A 17368-nucleotide genomic window follows, 5' to 3' on the forward strand; every position below is an offset into this window, starting at 1 on the left:
CTCCTCTTCACCCATTTTGCACCCCAACCTGTTTGTTCTGTGTTTTCAGGTTCACATATAAGTGAGGTCTTAGGATGTTTGGCTTTCTCTGACTTATTTCACTTACACTTGCCTTTTAATGTCAATACACTCTTCAGAAATTTAAGTTTGTTCTTAATAAGATATTTTAAAGACTTAAAAAAAACTTAGAGAGCGTGCTAGTGGGGGAGGATGGCAGATAGTGGGAAGAGGGGAGAGAAGAAAAATCTTAAGCAGGCTTCACACTCAACATGGTGCCGGATAAGGAGCTTGATCCCCATGACCCTGGGATCATAACCTGAGGTAAAATCAAGAGTTGGATGCTCAACCTACTGAGCCACCCAGGCATTTTGAGTATGACTTTAAGTATTGACTAATGATTATAGTGATTTGATATCAGTAGAAGTCTGATGCTCTTGTCACACCTTTCTTTTTATTAAATCTAATGATTGCTGGGGAGAAGAAAGTATGAATACAGCTGAAAACACTCTGTCATGTGGTCTTAGTGACTTGTTATTTATACCAGTGGTTGCTTGCCGGAGAAGGGAAATGGCCGTTCACCAGAGGGCGTTAGGAATAATCATTTTGGCTGTGATAATAATCTCTTTGGATTAAAAATTTGTCATTTAAAAGATGAGACTAAGCAGGTTGTCTTAAATAGGGAAGGAATGAAAGAAGCTAACAGTTGTTTGAGTTCTCATTATGTGATCGGCAAGTTAGATGCATTATCTCATATTATCTTCCCAATGCAAGTATAAATTACCACATTTAATAGATTGGAAAAGTGTAACTCAAAAAATTAAGTAGTTTGCTTGAGATCAGAGCTAATAAATGGTAGGGTTGGAATTTATATTGTGGCTTGTCAGGGCTTCAAAGATTGTAACACCAGTGATTCCAAAAGGACTAAAATCAGTAAACATTTACTGAGTGGGTAGGGTTTGCCTAGCTACTCTCTCTTGCAGAGATTGCTTTGTATTGCCAAGTCAGCATTTATTATAGGTCATGGACTTGAAAAGTCTGATGGACTTGAAAGTTTGTGGCTCACTTGGGGGCATTATTTTTCCCCAACAAATGTCTCGCTAAGTTATGAGTCATTTTGTCTCTGGTTCATTGTTTACTTGAAAACAAGCAAACAAACCATAATTGTAAGATTTTTGTAAATCAAGTAACCAGTAGTTGATAGTTATCTGTGATACAGCAAAAAAAAAAAAAAAAAAATTTCCTTTTTACTAGTTCTCACTTTTATTCATCCTCAAGTGGTTCTGATAACAATAATTACTGCACCAGTCACTGAATGGAAGATTTTCTTTGCTCAGCACTATCTCATTGAGTGTAGTTCTTGCCCCATGCCCTTGAGTGGCAACTACTTTGCTGACATACAGACTCTGGACTCTTAACCCTCCTGATGATGTCACTTCAGAGCACACTGTTCCTGACTAGAAATGCCCTGGTTTGGATTCATCAGCCTTTCTTAAAGAGGTCTCAGCTCTTTTTTAGCTGCTTTGCCAGGAGGACTGTGTTAAGGCATTTCTCGCTCCTAAAGTTGCCTTGTAGAAAATTTGACCACTTGCTATACAATCTCATTTACCTTCTTTAAGTCCCTTAAGTCGGTGCTTTAAATCTTAAGTCGGTGCTTTAAATTATACTGTGTGTTGCTTCTAAATGGGAACCTGTCTCTTTGTTACAAAGAACATATCTCTTAATGTCGTAACAAGACAGGAAAATGAACTTCATATAGGGGGAGGGCAGATGTATTATTGATTTACATGACTTGCAGTGCCTGGTCATTCATTTGTACTATTACAAATGTAAAGAGCACTAATCAAGTTTGATATTATAAGGTGACAGAGCAGTTTGTAAGCTGTCAGACTAGAGCTTAGAAGCACCGGGTTCAAGTTTTTGATTCATCGTAGTGACCTTGCTAAGTTATGCTACCTCTCTGGATTCTTTTTTTTTTTTTTTTTTTTTTTAAATAAAATGAAGGGAACTAAGACCCTTCTGCCTGTTTCACAGAGCTGATTGCCCCAGCAATACATGATAATAATGTGTGCGAATCCCATTTGTAAGCCTGGATAGGAATCTGCCGGTGTCAGGAATAAGCCCAGCTCATTGTCTTCTTCTACATAATCTTCACACTTCCACTATCCAAGATTTATGGTATTGTCAATATTATTTTTATAGGTGTTTCGAATGATTGGTATGCAACACTTGATATGCTAAAAGAAAGTTGTCGAATTGCCAGCAGTGTTAATTGGTCAGATGTAGACCTTTCACAATTCCAAGGTGAGTATTGGTTCTTTTTGACATAAAACCAAATACACATGATCCTGTTTTCTCTCATAGAAAGAAGTTTCTTTGTGGTAGAAATAAATATCTCCTAATATAGTGTTTCTTTTGCAGTTGGTAGTATTCTTAAAAATTCTGTAAAATTCAGAAATTTAGTTAATTGATATAGCCGGAGGGTCAGATGAGAGTTGTGAAGGAAGCTTGGCTACATTTAGAAGTAATTAGGCTTTCAGTAATTTTTAAATGTCATTTTTGATTGCATGGGAAAATCACTACCAGTGGAAATTTTGAGGGCTGAAAAAAAAACTGTGTCTTGTCATTTTTATTGCAATATTTGCAGAACAAACTGCTAACTATATTTCTAATGCTCTTCTCATAGGCTTGATGGAGAGTATGAGACAGGCAGATCTCAAGAACTGGTCTTTGGATCAGGTTCAGTTTGCTGATCTCTGTTCTTCTCTTAATCAATTCTTTACACAAACTGGCCTTATCCACTCACAGAGTAATGTTCAGCAGAATGTCTGCCATGGTGCCATGCATCCAACAAAACCTTCCCAACACATTGGAACAGGTATGGATTTAATTATCTTCTTGGTTTTCTCTCTTTTATTTCTGTGAAATTCAGTAAGTGAGGCAATTTGGTATGTTGTTCATTGTGACAGTGATCTGCTGGCATCTTTGTATTTTTAAGAAATGAACTCAAACAATATGTGTATTTAAGGTATATTTTAGGGAAATTGAGATAAAGAGACTTTTTCTGTCATTTATGTGAGTCTTTTATTATTTACAATCGACTTTCCTTTGTGACCTTTTAACCTTTTAAGTTCTCAAACAAGAATTAAATGTTTTAAAGATATGTTTCTGTAAGAACAAAGTTATGAAGTTCTATCAAATGTGTATAGACCTGCAAAGAAAATCAGTATGTCTTATTTTATGTATCTCCTAAGAATGTTAAGATTTAAAGTTCAAAATTTACCTGAAGAGCACATAATGGTAAATAGTCTCATTGGTATTTTACTCTTGACTCAAAATTTGTGCTCTGTATTTTTCATCTCACTTTCTTCTTTTCTCTTTACCTGTGTATCCATCTCTGGTTGCAGTGCCCTCTCTTTTCTCAACTTTCCATTCTGTAGGTGTTTAATATCCAAGTTCTTTATTCATTTTAATATCCTTCCACCTTTTATCTCCAAGTTGACATCTTTTTCTGTTTGTTATTTTGGTTTTATATTTGATGCATTTTTAAAGAGTTTTTTTTTCTTCTTTTAAGTTTTTTTTTTTAATTTTGAGAAAGAGACAATGCAAGTGGGAGAGGGGGAGAGATAGAAAGAGGGAGGGAGGGAATGAGAGAGAGAATGAAAGAGAGAATGAGAGAATGAATCCCATGCAGACTCTGCGCTGTTTGCCCAGAGACCAGTGTAGGACTTGAACCTTCCAACTGTGAGACCGTGATGTGAGCTGAAACCAAGAGTTGGATGCTTAACCAACTGATCCACCCAGGTGCCTCCAAAAGTCCTCTCTTTTCTATCCTGACTGGCTTTCTGCAAACATTATCCTAGCATATTTCACATAGTTGGTCGTCCCCATATTGCTAAGGTCCTCCAGCCAGGCTGTGTCTTTCTTTTTCTGAAATCTTTATGTGTCTTTTGGTAGAAATCTTCCATCACCTGTGCTTCCTCCATTGGAATAGCTTACCTAATGTGAAACCCTCAGTGGCTGTTTGATTTTGATGACTTACTACTCATTTCATAAATTATATCCAAGAACCTCATTCAGTGCTTGACATATACCTGGACTTGTTGAGTGCCCTCTATGTGCCTGACAACTGAATTTTATTTTTTGATAACTCTAGCTCCTTGCTGTCTATCTCTTTCTCTGTCACTTCTTTTTTGGTATCTTCCTAATGTATACTCTATGAAAAACATTTTTTATTATAAAATATAATGTAAAATTCACCATCCTAGCTATCCTTAAATGTATAGTTCAGTGGCATTAAGTATATTCATAATGTGCAACTGTCAGCACCATCCATCTCCATAACTCTTTTCATCTTGTAAAGTGGATATTCTGTACTCATTAAACAATACCCCCCTCCCCCCCACATTCTAACCATCCCCCAAACCCCTTGCCAAGGCCCTGGCAGCCACTATTCTACTTTGTGTTTCTGATTTTTGATTACTCTAAGTACCTCATGTAAGTGAAATCATACAGTATTTGTCTTTTTGTGACTGGCTTATTACATGTAGCATCTCTTCATGTTGTGGCTTATGTTACTCCTTCCTTTTTACGGCTGTGTACTTGTGCATTGTGTGTCTACACCACAATTGCTTAGCCACTCATCTGTTGATAGACACTTGAGATGCTTTCATGTTTTAGTTGTGAATAATGTTGCTGTGAACACGAGTGTACTGATATTTTTTCAAGGCCCTGTTTTCAGTTGTTTTGGGTATATACCCAGATCTGGAATTGCTGGATCTTGTGGTAATTCTGTGTCATTTTTTGAGGAACCACCATACTGTTTTTCACAGTGGCTATACCATTTTACAACCCCACTCACAGTGCACAAGCATTCCAGTTTTCTCTTTCTTTTTTAAAAAATAGCTATTTTACTGGGTGTGAGGTGGTGGTATTGTAGTTTTGATTTGCATTAGTTGATAATTAGTGATATTGAGCAGCTTTTCATCTACTACTAGCCTTTTTTGTATCTTCTTTGGAGAACTGTCTATTCAAGTCCTTCGTCCATTTTTTAATTGGGTGTTTTTTTTTAGTGCTGGGTTTTTAGTAGTTCTCTATATTTCTGGATATTAACCCTTTATCAGGTGCACGATTTGCAAATATTTTCTTTTATTCTTATTTTTTTTTTTTTTTGCTGTGTTGATAGTATTTTTTGATGCACAGTTTTTAAATTTATCATAGAGTCCAACTCATCTATTTTTTCTTTCGTTGCCTATGACTTTGGTAACATATCCAAGTAATCACTGACAAATCCAGCATTATGTAGCTCTTGCCCTATGTTTTTGTCTAAGAAATTTATAGTTTAAGTCTTGCATTTAAGTCTTTGACTCATTTTGAGTTAATTTTTGTATATAGTGTTAGATAAAGTCCAGTTTCATGCTTTTGCATATGTATAACCCATCTTTTCCTAGCTGAAAAGACTGTCTTTTCCCCATAGAATGGTCTTAACACCTTTGTCAAAAATCACTTGACCCAGGGGTGCCTGGGTTGGGCGTCTGACACTTGGTTTCAGCTCAAGTCACAATTTCACAGTTCATGGGTTCAAGCCCCGCACTGGGCTCCACACTGACAGCACAGGGCCCGCTTGGGATTCTTTTTCTCTCTCTCTCTCTGCCCCTCCCCCACCCCCTCTTAAAATAAATACACAAACTTAAAAAAAATCATTTGACTATATATGCAAGAGTTCATTCCTGGGTTCTCTGTTCTTTTGCAGTGTTCTTAGTATATTTGTCTTTATGCCAGTACTGCATTATTTCAGCTACTATATTTTTGTAGTAAGTTTTAAAGTCAGGAAGTGTGAGTCTGCCAGCTTTGTTGTTCAAGATAGTTTTGGCTCCTCACGGTCTCTTGAGATTCCCTATACATTTTAGGATGGGATTTTCTGTTTTTGCCAAAAAAAAAAAAAAAAAAAGAAAGAAACCACTGGAATTTTTGATATGGATTACAGTGACTCTGTAGATCACTTTGGATAGTATTGACATTTCAACAGTATTGTCTTCCAGTCTGTGCACATGAGATATGTTTCCATTTATGTTGTCTTGAATTTCTTTCAGCAGTGTTTTTGTAGTTTTTATTGTACAAGTCTTAAACTTCTGTAATTGTTAATTCCTAAGTATTTTTTATGCCATTGTAAATGGACTTATTCCTGTCATTTCCTTTTCAGATCGCTCATTGTATAAAAATGGAACTGAGTTTTGCATGTTGGCTTTGTATCCTCTACTTTGCTGAATTTACTTATTCTGACAGTTTCCTTACTTTGGGGGTGGAAACTTTGGAAGTTTTTACATATAAGATCATATCTGTGAGAAGAGATAAATATACTCTTTCCTTTTCGATTTTGATGTCTTTTATTTCTCTTTCTTGCCTATTGTTTTGGCTAGAACTTCCAGTAGTATGGTGAATAGAAGGGTAAAAGTAGACCTCTTTGCTGGTTCTTGGTCTTAGAAGAAAAGTTTTCAAGTCTTTCACCATTGAGTATGATGTTTGCTTTGGGATTTCCATATATGGCTTTTATTATGTTAAAGTAGTTTCCTTCTATTCCTAGTCTGTGTTTTTATTATGAAACTTTTGTCATTTACTTTTTCTGCATCAATTGAGATGATCATGTAGGTTTATTCCCCACCCCCTTCATTCTGTTAGTTTGCATTGATCAGTTTTCATATGTTGGATTATCCTTTTATATTCCAGGAGTACATCTCACTTGGTCATGGTGTTTAACCCTTCTGATATGGTATTGAATTAATTTTGCTAGTATTTTGTTTAGGATTTTTGGACCAGTGTTCATAAAGGATATTGGTCTATAGTTTCCTTGTAGGTGTCTTTGTCTCACTTTGGTATCAGGTTAAATTTGGTCTCATAGGATGAGTTAGGAAGTACTTCCTGTCTTTCAATTTTTTGGAAAAGTTTGAGAAGGATTGGTGTTAGTTCTTCTTTAAATGTTTGGTATAATTCACCAGTGAAGCCATCAGGTCCAGGGTTTTTCTTTGCTGATAGATTTTTGATTAACTGATTCAATCTTAACCACTTTTAGGTATATTCAGATTTTCTGTTTCCTTGTGATTTAGTCTTGGTGGCTTTTGTGTTTCTCGGAATTTGTTCATTTCATCTAGGCTTTCCAATATATTACTGTACAGTTGCTCATAGTACTCTCATATGGTCCTGTTTTCTTATTTTTGATCATTTTTATTAATTTTTTTAATGTTTATTTTAGAGAGAGCACAAGTGGGGAAGGACAGAGAGAGAGGGAGACCCAGAATCCAAAGCAGGCTCTGGGCTGTCAACACAGAGCCCAACATGGGGCTTGAACTCAAACTGTGAGATCATGTCCTGAGCCAAAGTTGGACGCTTAACCAACTGAGCCACTCAGAAGCCCCATTTTTTATCACTTTTAATGTTACCACTTTCATATCTGGTTTTATTTATTTTCTATCTCTGTTTTAATTTTTATAATTTCCTTCTTTCTGCTAGCTTTGGACTTATTCTGTTCTCTCTCTTTTTTAATATTTATTTACTTTGAGAGAGGTATTGAGTGTGCACAACCAGCGGAGTGGTAGAGGGGGAGAGAGAATCTCAAGAAGGCTAACAGCACAGAGTCTTGAACTCACAAACCATGAGATCATGACCTGAACTGAAATCAAGAGTCAGACACTTAACTGACTGAGACACCCAGGTGCCCCGTAGGTCTTTAAGTTGTAAAGTTAGGTTGTTGATGGAGATCTTTCTTGTTTTTATGTGTTTATGACTGTAAATTTCCCCTTGACACTACTTTTGCTGTTTTCCATAGTCTCCATATGTTGTTTTGTTTACATTTGCCTTTAAGTATTTTCTACTTTTTCTTGTGATTTCTTCTTTGATCTGTATTGCTTGTTTGAGTGTTGTTTTAATTTCCACAAATTTGAGAATTTTCCAGTTTACTTCTCATACTGATTTCTAACTTAATCCTATTGTGGTCAGAAGGTATTTTGTGTATTTTATCATTTAAAATCTGTTGAGACTTCATGTGGAGCCTAACATATAGTATGTGCTATGAAATGTCCCATGTGCATTTGAGAATGTGTATACTGTTGTTGGATAGAACTTTCTGGATTTGTCTGTTAGAGCTCATTGGTTTATTGTGTTCTTTGTTTCCTTACTTATCTTCTGTCTGGTTGTTCTTTCCACTATTGAGTGTAGAGTATTTACATCAGCAATTATTATTGCAGAGTTGTTTATTTCTCCTTTCAGTTCTGTCAGTTTTTGCTTCTTATGTTTTGTGGTCTCTTATTAGGTACATAAGGTGTTTATAATTGTTATATCTTTTTGCTCTATTGAAACTTTTATTGATATACAATCTTTGTAACCTTTTTTGATTTAAAGTCTATTATGTCTGATACCAAGGTAGTAATCCCTGCTCTCTTTGGTTGCTTTTTCCATAAGTTATCTTTTTCCATCCTTACACTTTCATTCTATGTGTCTTGGGATCTAAAGTGAGTCTCTTACAGACATGTGTTCTTACCCATTCTGCTAATTTCTGTCGTTTGATTAAAGAATCTGATCCATTTACATTTAAAGTAATTATTGATGAGTGATATCTACCATTTTGCTGTTTATATACCTTACAGGGTTTTGACACTTATTTTTGCATTACTGTCTTGTATTTGGTTGATTTTTTATAGTAAAATGTTTGAATTCTTTCACATTCCTTCTGTGAATATTGCATAGCTCTCTGTTGTTTCCATGGGGATTATATTTACCATCCTAAAGTTATAGCACTTTAATTTGAATTTGTATCATTTAACTTCTATACTACACAAAACCTCAGCTCCTTTACAGCTCCATTTTCTACCCCTTTTGATTGCTGATGTCCCAGAATCACTTCTTTATACATAGTGTGCCCAAAAATATATATTAATAATTTCTTTAAATGTATTAGTCTCTTAAATTATGTAGAAAACAACATGTAGAACTACAAATGAAAATTACAATCATATTAGCTTCTAGACTAATTGTTTCTAGAAAAGAGATTAGTCTCTTTAGTCATGTAGAGAAGAAAAAGTTATAAATTGTTGCTACAGTAATACTAGCTCTTATGATTGCTCATTTTTAACTTTTGTTGAGATCTGTATTTCTTCATACAGCTTTGAGTTACTGTCTAGTGTCTTTTTGTTTCACCCTGTATGACTCCTTTGAGCATTTCTTGGAGGACAGCTCTAATGATAAAAACTTCTTTAGCTTTTTTTTTAATCTGGAAATGTCTTGTTTTCTCCTACACTATTTTTTTTAAATTTTTTTATGCTTTTTTTTTAAATTTATTTTTGAGAGACGGAGAGAGACAGTTATGAGCAGGGGAGGGTCAGAGAGAGAAGGAGACACAGAATCTGAAGCAGACTCCAGGCTCCGAGCTAGCTGTCAGCACAGAGCCCGACACGGGGCTCAAATCCATGAACCATGAGATCATGACCTGAGCTGAAGCCATATGCTTAACCCACTGAGCCACCCAGGCACCCTCCCACACTCTTAAAAAGGACAGTTTTGTTGGGTATAGCAATTCTTGGTTGCCACTTTCTCTTTTAGCACTTTGAATAGATTGGCCCTCACTGCCTTCTAACTCCCAGCATTTCTCATTAAAAAATTTTGTCTTATTGAGGTTCCCTTGTGCATTACAAGTCACTTCTCTCTTGCTTCTTTTAAGATTGTCTCTTTATCTTTGGCTTTTGAAAATTTGATTATAGTATGTCCCTTGACAAGTGGGTCTCTTGACTTCATCTTACTTAGAGTTTGTTGAGCTTCTTGGGTATTTTCATTCCTCTTTCATCAAATTTGGGAAGTTTTCAGCCATTATATTTTCAAATATTCCAACTACCCTCCCCCTGCCCCCACTTCTTCTGGGACTCTCACAATGCAGAGTTGGTCTGTCTGATACTGTCCCAAAGGTCTGTAGGCCCTGTTTTTTAATTTTCTTAAATTTTTTTCCTTTCAGTTACTTAGCCTAGATAATTTTCATTGTCCTATCTTCAAGTTCACCGATTCTTTCTTCTGCTTGATCAAATTTTTCTTTGATCCTGTAGTAAATTTTTCATTTCAGTTATTATATTTTTCAGTTCTAAAATTTCTTTTTTCTTTCTTTTTGAAGTTTTCTTTCCCTTTATTGATATTTCCAGTTTGTTCATACATCCTTTTTTTTTTTTTTTAAGTTTTTTTCTGTTTATTTATGGGGAGTGGGTGAGACAGAAAGAGAGAATGAATCTCAATCAGGCTCCACACTTTCAGCTTGGAGCCCAAAGCAGGGCTCAACCCACCCATTAACCGTGAGATCATGACTTGAACCAAAATCAAGAGTCAGACACTTAACTGACTGAGCCACTCATGCATGCATGACTTTCTCCTCATCTTTCTGTAGTCTTTGAGCATCTTTAAGACAATTGTTTTAAAGTTTTGTGTAGTAGATCTGCCATGAGATCTTTTTCAAGGACAAGTTTTGTTGATTCTTGCTTTGAATGGGGCATACTTTTTTGTTTATTTGTATGTCTTGTGATTTAGTTGTTGAAAACTGGACACTTGAATCTAATAGTGTGGTACCTACGAAAACCAGATTTTTTTTCCCCTTCCCTGGGGTTTGCTGTTTTTAAATATTGTTTTTGCCTACTGTTTTTGTTTTCTTGATTTGTTGCGAGGTGTCCTTTTGCTAAGGTTTGCCCTAAAGTCTTCTCAGGTCTTCTCTGAGCCTGTACTTTTCTCTTGGATTCAGTGGTCACTTCCTAATTTTCTTGGTATATACAGTTGTTTTTCACTGTCCTAGTTTTTAATGTCTGTCTCCCAAAAAGGTAAAAAGAAAAACGAAAGAGGGAGGAAAGGGGTAGTAGCCGCCTATAAACCGTGGAAATCATTTGGTTTTAGGTGAGGAGCTTGCAGCATTGTAGAAGATACAACATGGCCACTCCTTTTTGTCTGTATCTTTGTGATAGGAGCACAGATCCCTAGTATATGGAGAACAGTGTCCTTTTTCCCCATCCTGGCTCCTGCCAGCTGTGTAAGTTCAAGGAACACATGCACAGCTGCTTGCAGTGGGGCCAGGGAGGAGGGATAAATAGCTGCTACTGGGATAAGAGCTGAAATTGACAAAACTAACTGCAATTTACTGTCTAAGCCTTCCTCCACAAGTTGCAAGCCTTAGTACACTTGCAGGATTCCAAAGTCCCAAAGACTCCAGTGTTCTGTTGTATTAGGCAGGTTGTGCCAGTGCAGTGTTATCTAGGTTGGAGGACAGAATCCTGGTGCTTCTTACTCCAGCATCATCTCAGAATCCTCCCTATATTCTGTTTTAAGCATCAAGATCTATATAATTTGGCATGTATTTTCACTTACTTCCATTTCATCTTTTTATCTCTTCTTGTACATGGATAGCTTATTTTCTTTGATCCTCTGATAGGTTCCAAGCCCATAGTTGGTCTCTTTCAGGATATATTACTTTTACTTTTCCAACTTGGATTAAATCCCACCTCTTTGTTCTCGTCTGTTCTTTGTCCCTTGGTTTTCCTTTCCTCTTTTCTTTTGCCTGTTCAACCTAAATAAATTACATTTAGTCCTTCTGCCTGCTGCTGTGTTCTCTGCCAAATCATCTCAAATCATTTCAGTCAGCCTTTAAAGTACTAAGTGGGTGGGGGGTGGGAACCTATGTTACTTACAGATTATTGGCTTTGGCAGATCAAGAAGTTCTAGGAAGACCAGTGGAAGAAGCTGTGGGTCAGTCTTGAGATAGGACCATTTAAAGGAGTATATACATGTTAGCTCATTGTACAAGTAGCTCTTCCTTGCTGGAATTTTCAAGTTAATGTCATCAAATGAAACTCTTTAATTTCGTGACCTAAATTTCTAAGTAAGGTCCAAGTGTACTTTAGTTTTGGAACTTGGTACCCTTGGTCATGGAAAAAGCACTGTTGAGCTGCTGCTGTCCCCTGTGAGAGTGGCCAAGCACCTCTTCTGGATTCTCTCCAGACTGAGATCATGGATTGTTTTCTTAAAGCCCTTTGTTACTACACTGCTGTGGTCATCTCTTCTTTACCTTTGACCTTGATTATTTGGATCTGGTATTCTATGATCTTTTTTTTTTTTTGGCCATTTTTCCTTTTTATTGCCAGCACCTTCCTTCTCTAGGGTCTCCACAATTCATTCTTGATTCTCAGTGCTACTTCATTCATAACACAGCATGTTAAAGGCAGATCTATAGTATATCCTCAGTGTCTTATTCTTCTCCCAAATCCACTTCCCCTTTAGTCTTTTCTTGGAGTCAAAAGAACTTTAGCCAACCTTGGTCTGCTGAGCCATCTTGGCTTCCATCAACACTTTCTCTGATCAGCTCTAGTTCTCCAGGGATCCATCACCTCATGCCCATTGATAATGTCTTTCCACAGACATTCAGAGTTTTTACATGCCGAGCCTGCTTCCTTTTGTTTTAAGTCTAAATTTCTTTGTCATTCCTTTATTCTCCTTCTCACATCCCACTATATCAGATCCATTTAGATATCTCACTTTCCTTCTTTCTTTTCCCCAGTACATCTTTGCCACATATTCTTAGACATGGAATCTAAGAGGGAACTTCAGAGAGCTGTTAATTTTATCCTTTTATCTAACAGAGAAGGAAACTGACCAGAGAGAGAAAGCAACTTGCCTAAAATTACAAAGTTCATTTGGGCATAGATCTTCACTTCCAGAATATAATCTCTCCATACCCTTCAAACTTTCCCTTCTGTCTTCAAAATTCTCCTTTTGGTAAACATACTCTTTGGGCTCCTTAGAGGTATTTTAATGTGCAATGTGTGGAAGAGGGAAGAAGAGGCTGTTGTAGTACATAGTGTGCCTCCTACCTAAATCATGTTACCTGTGTTTATGGTTTGTCTCATCTAGTAATGTTTAAGTCCTCTAGCTATGCTGTTCTTGATAATGTGACGCTTGTCTTAAAGGGCATTAAATAAGGGTAGATGTACGTTCATTCAGCAAACATTTACTTACACTTTTTCTGTGACTGATTACATTTTGGGCACTAGGGATGAAGAAGTAAGTCCAGGTATCCCCTGGTCCAAGGAGCTCAGAGCCTGGAGTGATGAACGCTGTGCTTCTGCCGTAGGGCAGTGAGAGTAAGAGAATGAGGCTTAACTGTCTTGGGGAGATAGAATACCTTCCTAGAGGAAGACACCTGTAAGCTGGACTTTGCAGGATAAATGAGATTTTTACAAGACACAGAAGTCAGATCACTTCTCTGCACAAACCCCTTTGTTGGTACTCTTTTCTCAGTAAAAACCAAAGGTTTTTTTGTGGCCTATCTGGCCCCCCCCAAAATGTGGTCTACCATTACTCTCTGAACTTGTCTCCTTTCTCCTCCCTCAGCCCCCTGCTCCCACACCACTGGCCTCCATCCTGTTCTTCGAACATGCCAGGCATACTCCACCAACCTCAGGGGCTTTATATCTGTTCTTTTCTCTTTTGAGGGTGGTCTTCTTCCAGATGGACACATGGCTCACTCATGTCCTTGTCTTGTTCAAGTTTTTTCTCCAAAAGCACCTACTCAAATGATACCTTCCCTGAGCATTGTGTTTAAATGATACTCTGTCCAGCACTCCCTGTCCCTTTTCTGTGCTTTTTTTTTTGTAACATGCATAACAAACTATTTACCTTACTTTGTTTGCCACCCTCAGCCTGAGAATATACTTCAAAAAGAGACTTTATTTTTTCATTTCTGTATCCCCAGCACCTAGAGCAGTACCTAGAACATAAATAACTTCCTGAATGAATGAATGAATGAATGGTCATTTGAAAAGAGTCTACTTCCAAAAAATACATTATGTGATTAGATTTTTAAATTCTCATAACTATATTCTAAATATTACAGGATCTCAGAAGTCTTTGGAAAGTGCATTGGAAGTTAATTTTTTTATTTTGGAAGTTAATTTCATGTTTAGAGAGTCCAGATAGACTCTTATTGTTCAAAGTATAATGAGAACATGAGAAAAAATTAGGAGTAATGAGAATTTCTATATGAAAATAGAAGTGTTAGGAATGTGGCAGAATTTCAAAAACTTAGGCTATTTGTTTAATGTGAGTGTCCATTTATTCCTGTGATCCTTGCTTATTTCCATAATTTTTCTCTGTCACCTCACTCCCCCTTTAAGGTAAGAATTACTAAGCCATGAAAGAGAAATAAAAAAATATGAGAACAGAATTAATCTCCATAAGAATCAGTTGTCTTTTGATTGTGACTTGAGCTTTTAAGGATGAGTTGAAAGAGAGCTAAGATGTTACAAGACAGAGGCTTAGAAGTCTCTGATAAACGAGTCACCGTATTACATAGGCCCCTGCACCTGGTGCAGTGTTTAGAAGTTGCACCAGCCACTCATGTGAAGGCTGATCAGCATTTAGGGTCAGGATTTTTCCTCTACGAATACACTAGAGCTGTAGCTTAGTATAACTTTTCTCCTTTCTTTTCTTCCTAAGTCTTCAGTATGGGAAATTGGCCAAATAGCTTAGTTCTGACTGTAAACTTTGCTATAAAAAGTCCTGTCATCTTGGGAAGCAGTGGTTAGAAGTCAGAAGTGTGGGTGCTGTTCCTGGTTCTGTCTTATTTTCTCTCTGGTCTTAGAAGTAGACCTGAATTAGACAGTTTCGGGGCTTTTTAAATCATGGACAGTCTGACATTCCAGTGACCGGTAAAAACTTGTGCAGCCAAATACAGTGTTCCTATCTTGAGTATCTTTTTAGTTTCCTCTGGGAAAATGGTTGCTGTTTTCTAGTTTGATTACAGCATTGGCAGAATGCAGTTGTAATTTGTGCGACACAGTAGAATACCTAAGGGAGAGATAGCCTTTCCAGAATTCCAGATGGTCCATACAATGTGAACCAGTGTTACGGTTCTCCTTCCCCGGGAGTAATTGGGGGTGGGCTTGTGATGTTTGCTTCCCTACCTTTCTGCTTTGCTTAGGATGCAGTGTAATTGACATTTTAGAGCTGTTCAACTTAATGGCTCCTGTCAACAAAAATATATTAAGAACCTTCTGAAATGCCATTCAAATGAGATTTGTTTCTCATCTCCACACTTCTGAATAATACATTTTTGTTCACCTTTACTTGGTGTAACTCTGTTAAACTTGGGCAGTCTTTCCTGTCATTTTGTGCCCCATTCACTGTATTAATCAGCTAGGGCAGTCACAGATAGATAGGTCTGCTTTGAAAGTGAGAAAGTCAGAGAAATAGGGACAGTGGTTACTAGAAAGAGCCTGTGATTGAGGAGAACTGGATTCTAGCCCTGCCCCTGTCAAATTGATGTTCTGTGGGCAAGTCTGCTTAGTCTCTCTGAGCCTCAGTTGCCTCATCCATAAAATAGGGATAATGACTATCTTGCCCTCATTTTGAACTTCATGGGAGGCTCAGCTGGTAATAGATGTGAAAATGCTTCTGAACCGTTATGAGGTATGTAACAACAACAGAGACCTATAACTGACCTGCAGGCCTCCAGACAGGAAGAAAGAGGCAGAGCCAGAATTAGCATGGTATACTCACGTCCAGCCTGGCACCGGGTTCGAAAAGCCAGCACCGCCTTTTGGTAGTTGTAGCATCTCAAAGGAGTCATTTTCCTTTCTCTTTTCTTCCTCGCCTTACCTGCTTAATTTAGTTTTAGGGAATAATTTTATTGAGATTTTAATGCTTAACTTGTTTATTTACGGCAATATGTTTTCCTTCTGTTTCTCAATCTGATTAGGAAATTTGTACATAGACTCCAGGCAAAATCTCCCTCCTTCAGTGATGCCGCCCCCTGGTTACCCTCACATCCCACAGGCACTCAGCACTCCAGGAACGACTATTGCGGGTAATTGGGGCTGTGTTGTGTTGCATTTTGGTACTCAGAGGGTAATATGCAAATGCTTTAGCTGCCCCAGTGGTGAGCAAGGCTGTTGAGGAGGAGTGAACTGCTTGGTGAGGGAGGGTGGGGTGCAGGGTGCACAGGTATTTGGCTTCAATGCTGGAGAGGGGATTCAAGTGCCATTTCTGTTTGGGCCGTTTGACCTGAAGTCTCTTTGATGCTATGATTCTAATTTTTGTCTCGCTTCTCTGTTGAGGTCCAGGGGCATAGAGCTTGTCCTGGGGTCTTAGAAATCTTTGAGGCTTTTTGACTTTGATGGGACCTAAGCAGGCTTCAAGAACTTGCTTTGATTAGCTCCTGTATGTTCTGCTCCATTCATTCTGCTATAGTCCCCCGCAGCAAAGGCAGGCACATGGTTAGAGGTGGAAGGGAGCTTAAGGATTATCTAGATGAGGAGATGGAAGCTCAGGAGCGGCGGTAACTTGCCCAGAGCCACCAGTTTGGCTAAGTTGCCAAACCAAGACTCAAGCCGTGATATCTGGATTTAGAGTTCATTGTTTTTCTCATGTACCACTCTGCCCTTTCCACTTAGGCTGCTCAAGAACGGAGTGGTCATGTACAGATAAGAATTTAAAACCTCCAAAGAACTGTGTGCCAGGCAATAGTGACGGAGGAGTTGGGGGCCAAGTGGCCTGTTCTTTGAGGGCAGGAAGGGTCCTCAGCACCCACCAGGAACTTGCAGGTGGCGAGATAGAGTAATTGAGGCTCTGGAACTGGATTCTCAGGGTTTGCATTCTGGTTCTTTGCCACATGATAGCTGCCTAACCCTCCTGTCTCAACTTTATTGTCTGTTCAAGGGACCTCATAACACTACCTAACTCCTAGGGTTGTTAAGAGAATTAAATGAGAATTATATGCAAATCACTTAAATTAGTGCTTGGCACATAGTTAAGACACTTGTAAGTAACAAATAAACACAGGCATCTCTGCTATATTGTGATATATTGAAAACCTTTGCATTTTGTAAGATAGTACATTAAAAATGGCAGGACTTATAAGAAAAATGAGATTAGCAGCAGACTACTTGAAACTTTGTAATCAGATCAAGCAAGCCAAACAAAAACTGTAATCATCCAGTGGAAAAAAATCTTCATTAAAAGGATATGTTTAATTCCTAACAAAAGAATGAATTCTGCAAGTAAACAGAGATTATTACTATAAAAAAAAGGCTGGTTTGGAAGGGTGTTTGTCAGAGCCGCCGTGACAAGGGCAGAACGCACCAGAATCGCAGAGCACGTGCTCTTGCACACGGCCACATGCATCTAAGAAGAGGACCATGGAGAGCGGGCGCCCTGTCCTCTGCTCCAGTCCACACTGCACTCGGAGGGCCTCCTGCACTCAGCCATGCTGATTCCTCTGTGTCTACCTGCCATTAGTTGGTGGCATGAAAGTTAACTTTCGGGTGGGAATTCATGATGACCCAGTGTGACCTCACTGGTACAC

The 17368-nt window shown here is 38.0% G+C and overlaps 1 protein-coding gene across 1 annotated transcript in view; it reads left to right on the forward strand.

The window, feature by feature from the left end:
• Positions 1–17368, forward strand: part of FOXJ3 (forkhead box J3) — a 138638-nt gene that overhangs the window by 117843 nt on the left and 3427 nt on the right. The window contains exons 10-12 of the mRNA XM_029946366.1: positions 2200–2301; positions 2684–2875; positions 15764–15871. Coding sequence (XP_029802226.1) covers positions 2200–2301; positions 2684–2875; positions 15764–15871 — 402 coding nt within the window. The remainder of the gene's footprint in view (positions 1–2199; positions 2302–2683; positions 2876–15763; positions 15872–17368) is intronic.

The sequence above is a fragment of the Suricata suricatta genome, chromosome 8 (assembly GCF_006229205.1).
Source record: "Suricata suricatta isolate VVHF042 chromosome 8, meerkat_22Aug2017_6uvM2_HiC, whole genome shotgun sequence".
In the NCBI taxonomy this organism is placed as follows: Eukaryota; Metazoa; Chordata; class Mammalia; order Carnivora; family Herpestidae; genus Suricata; species Suricata suricatta.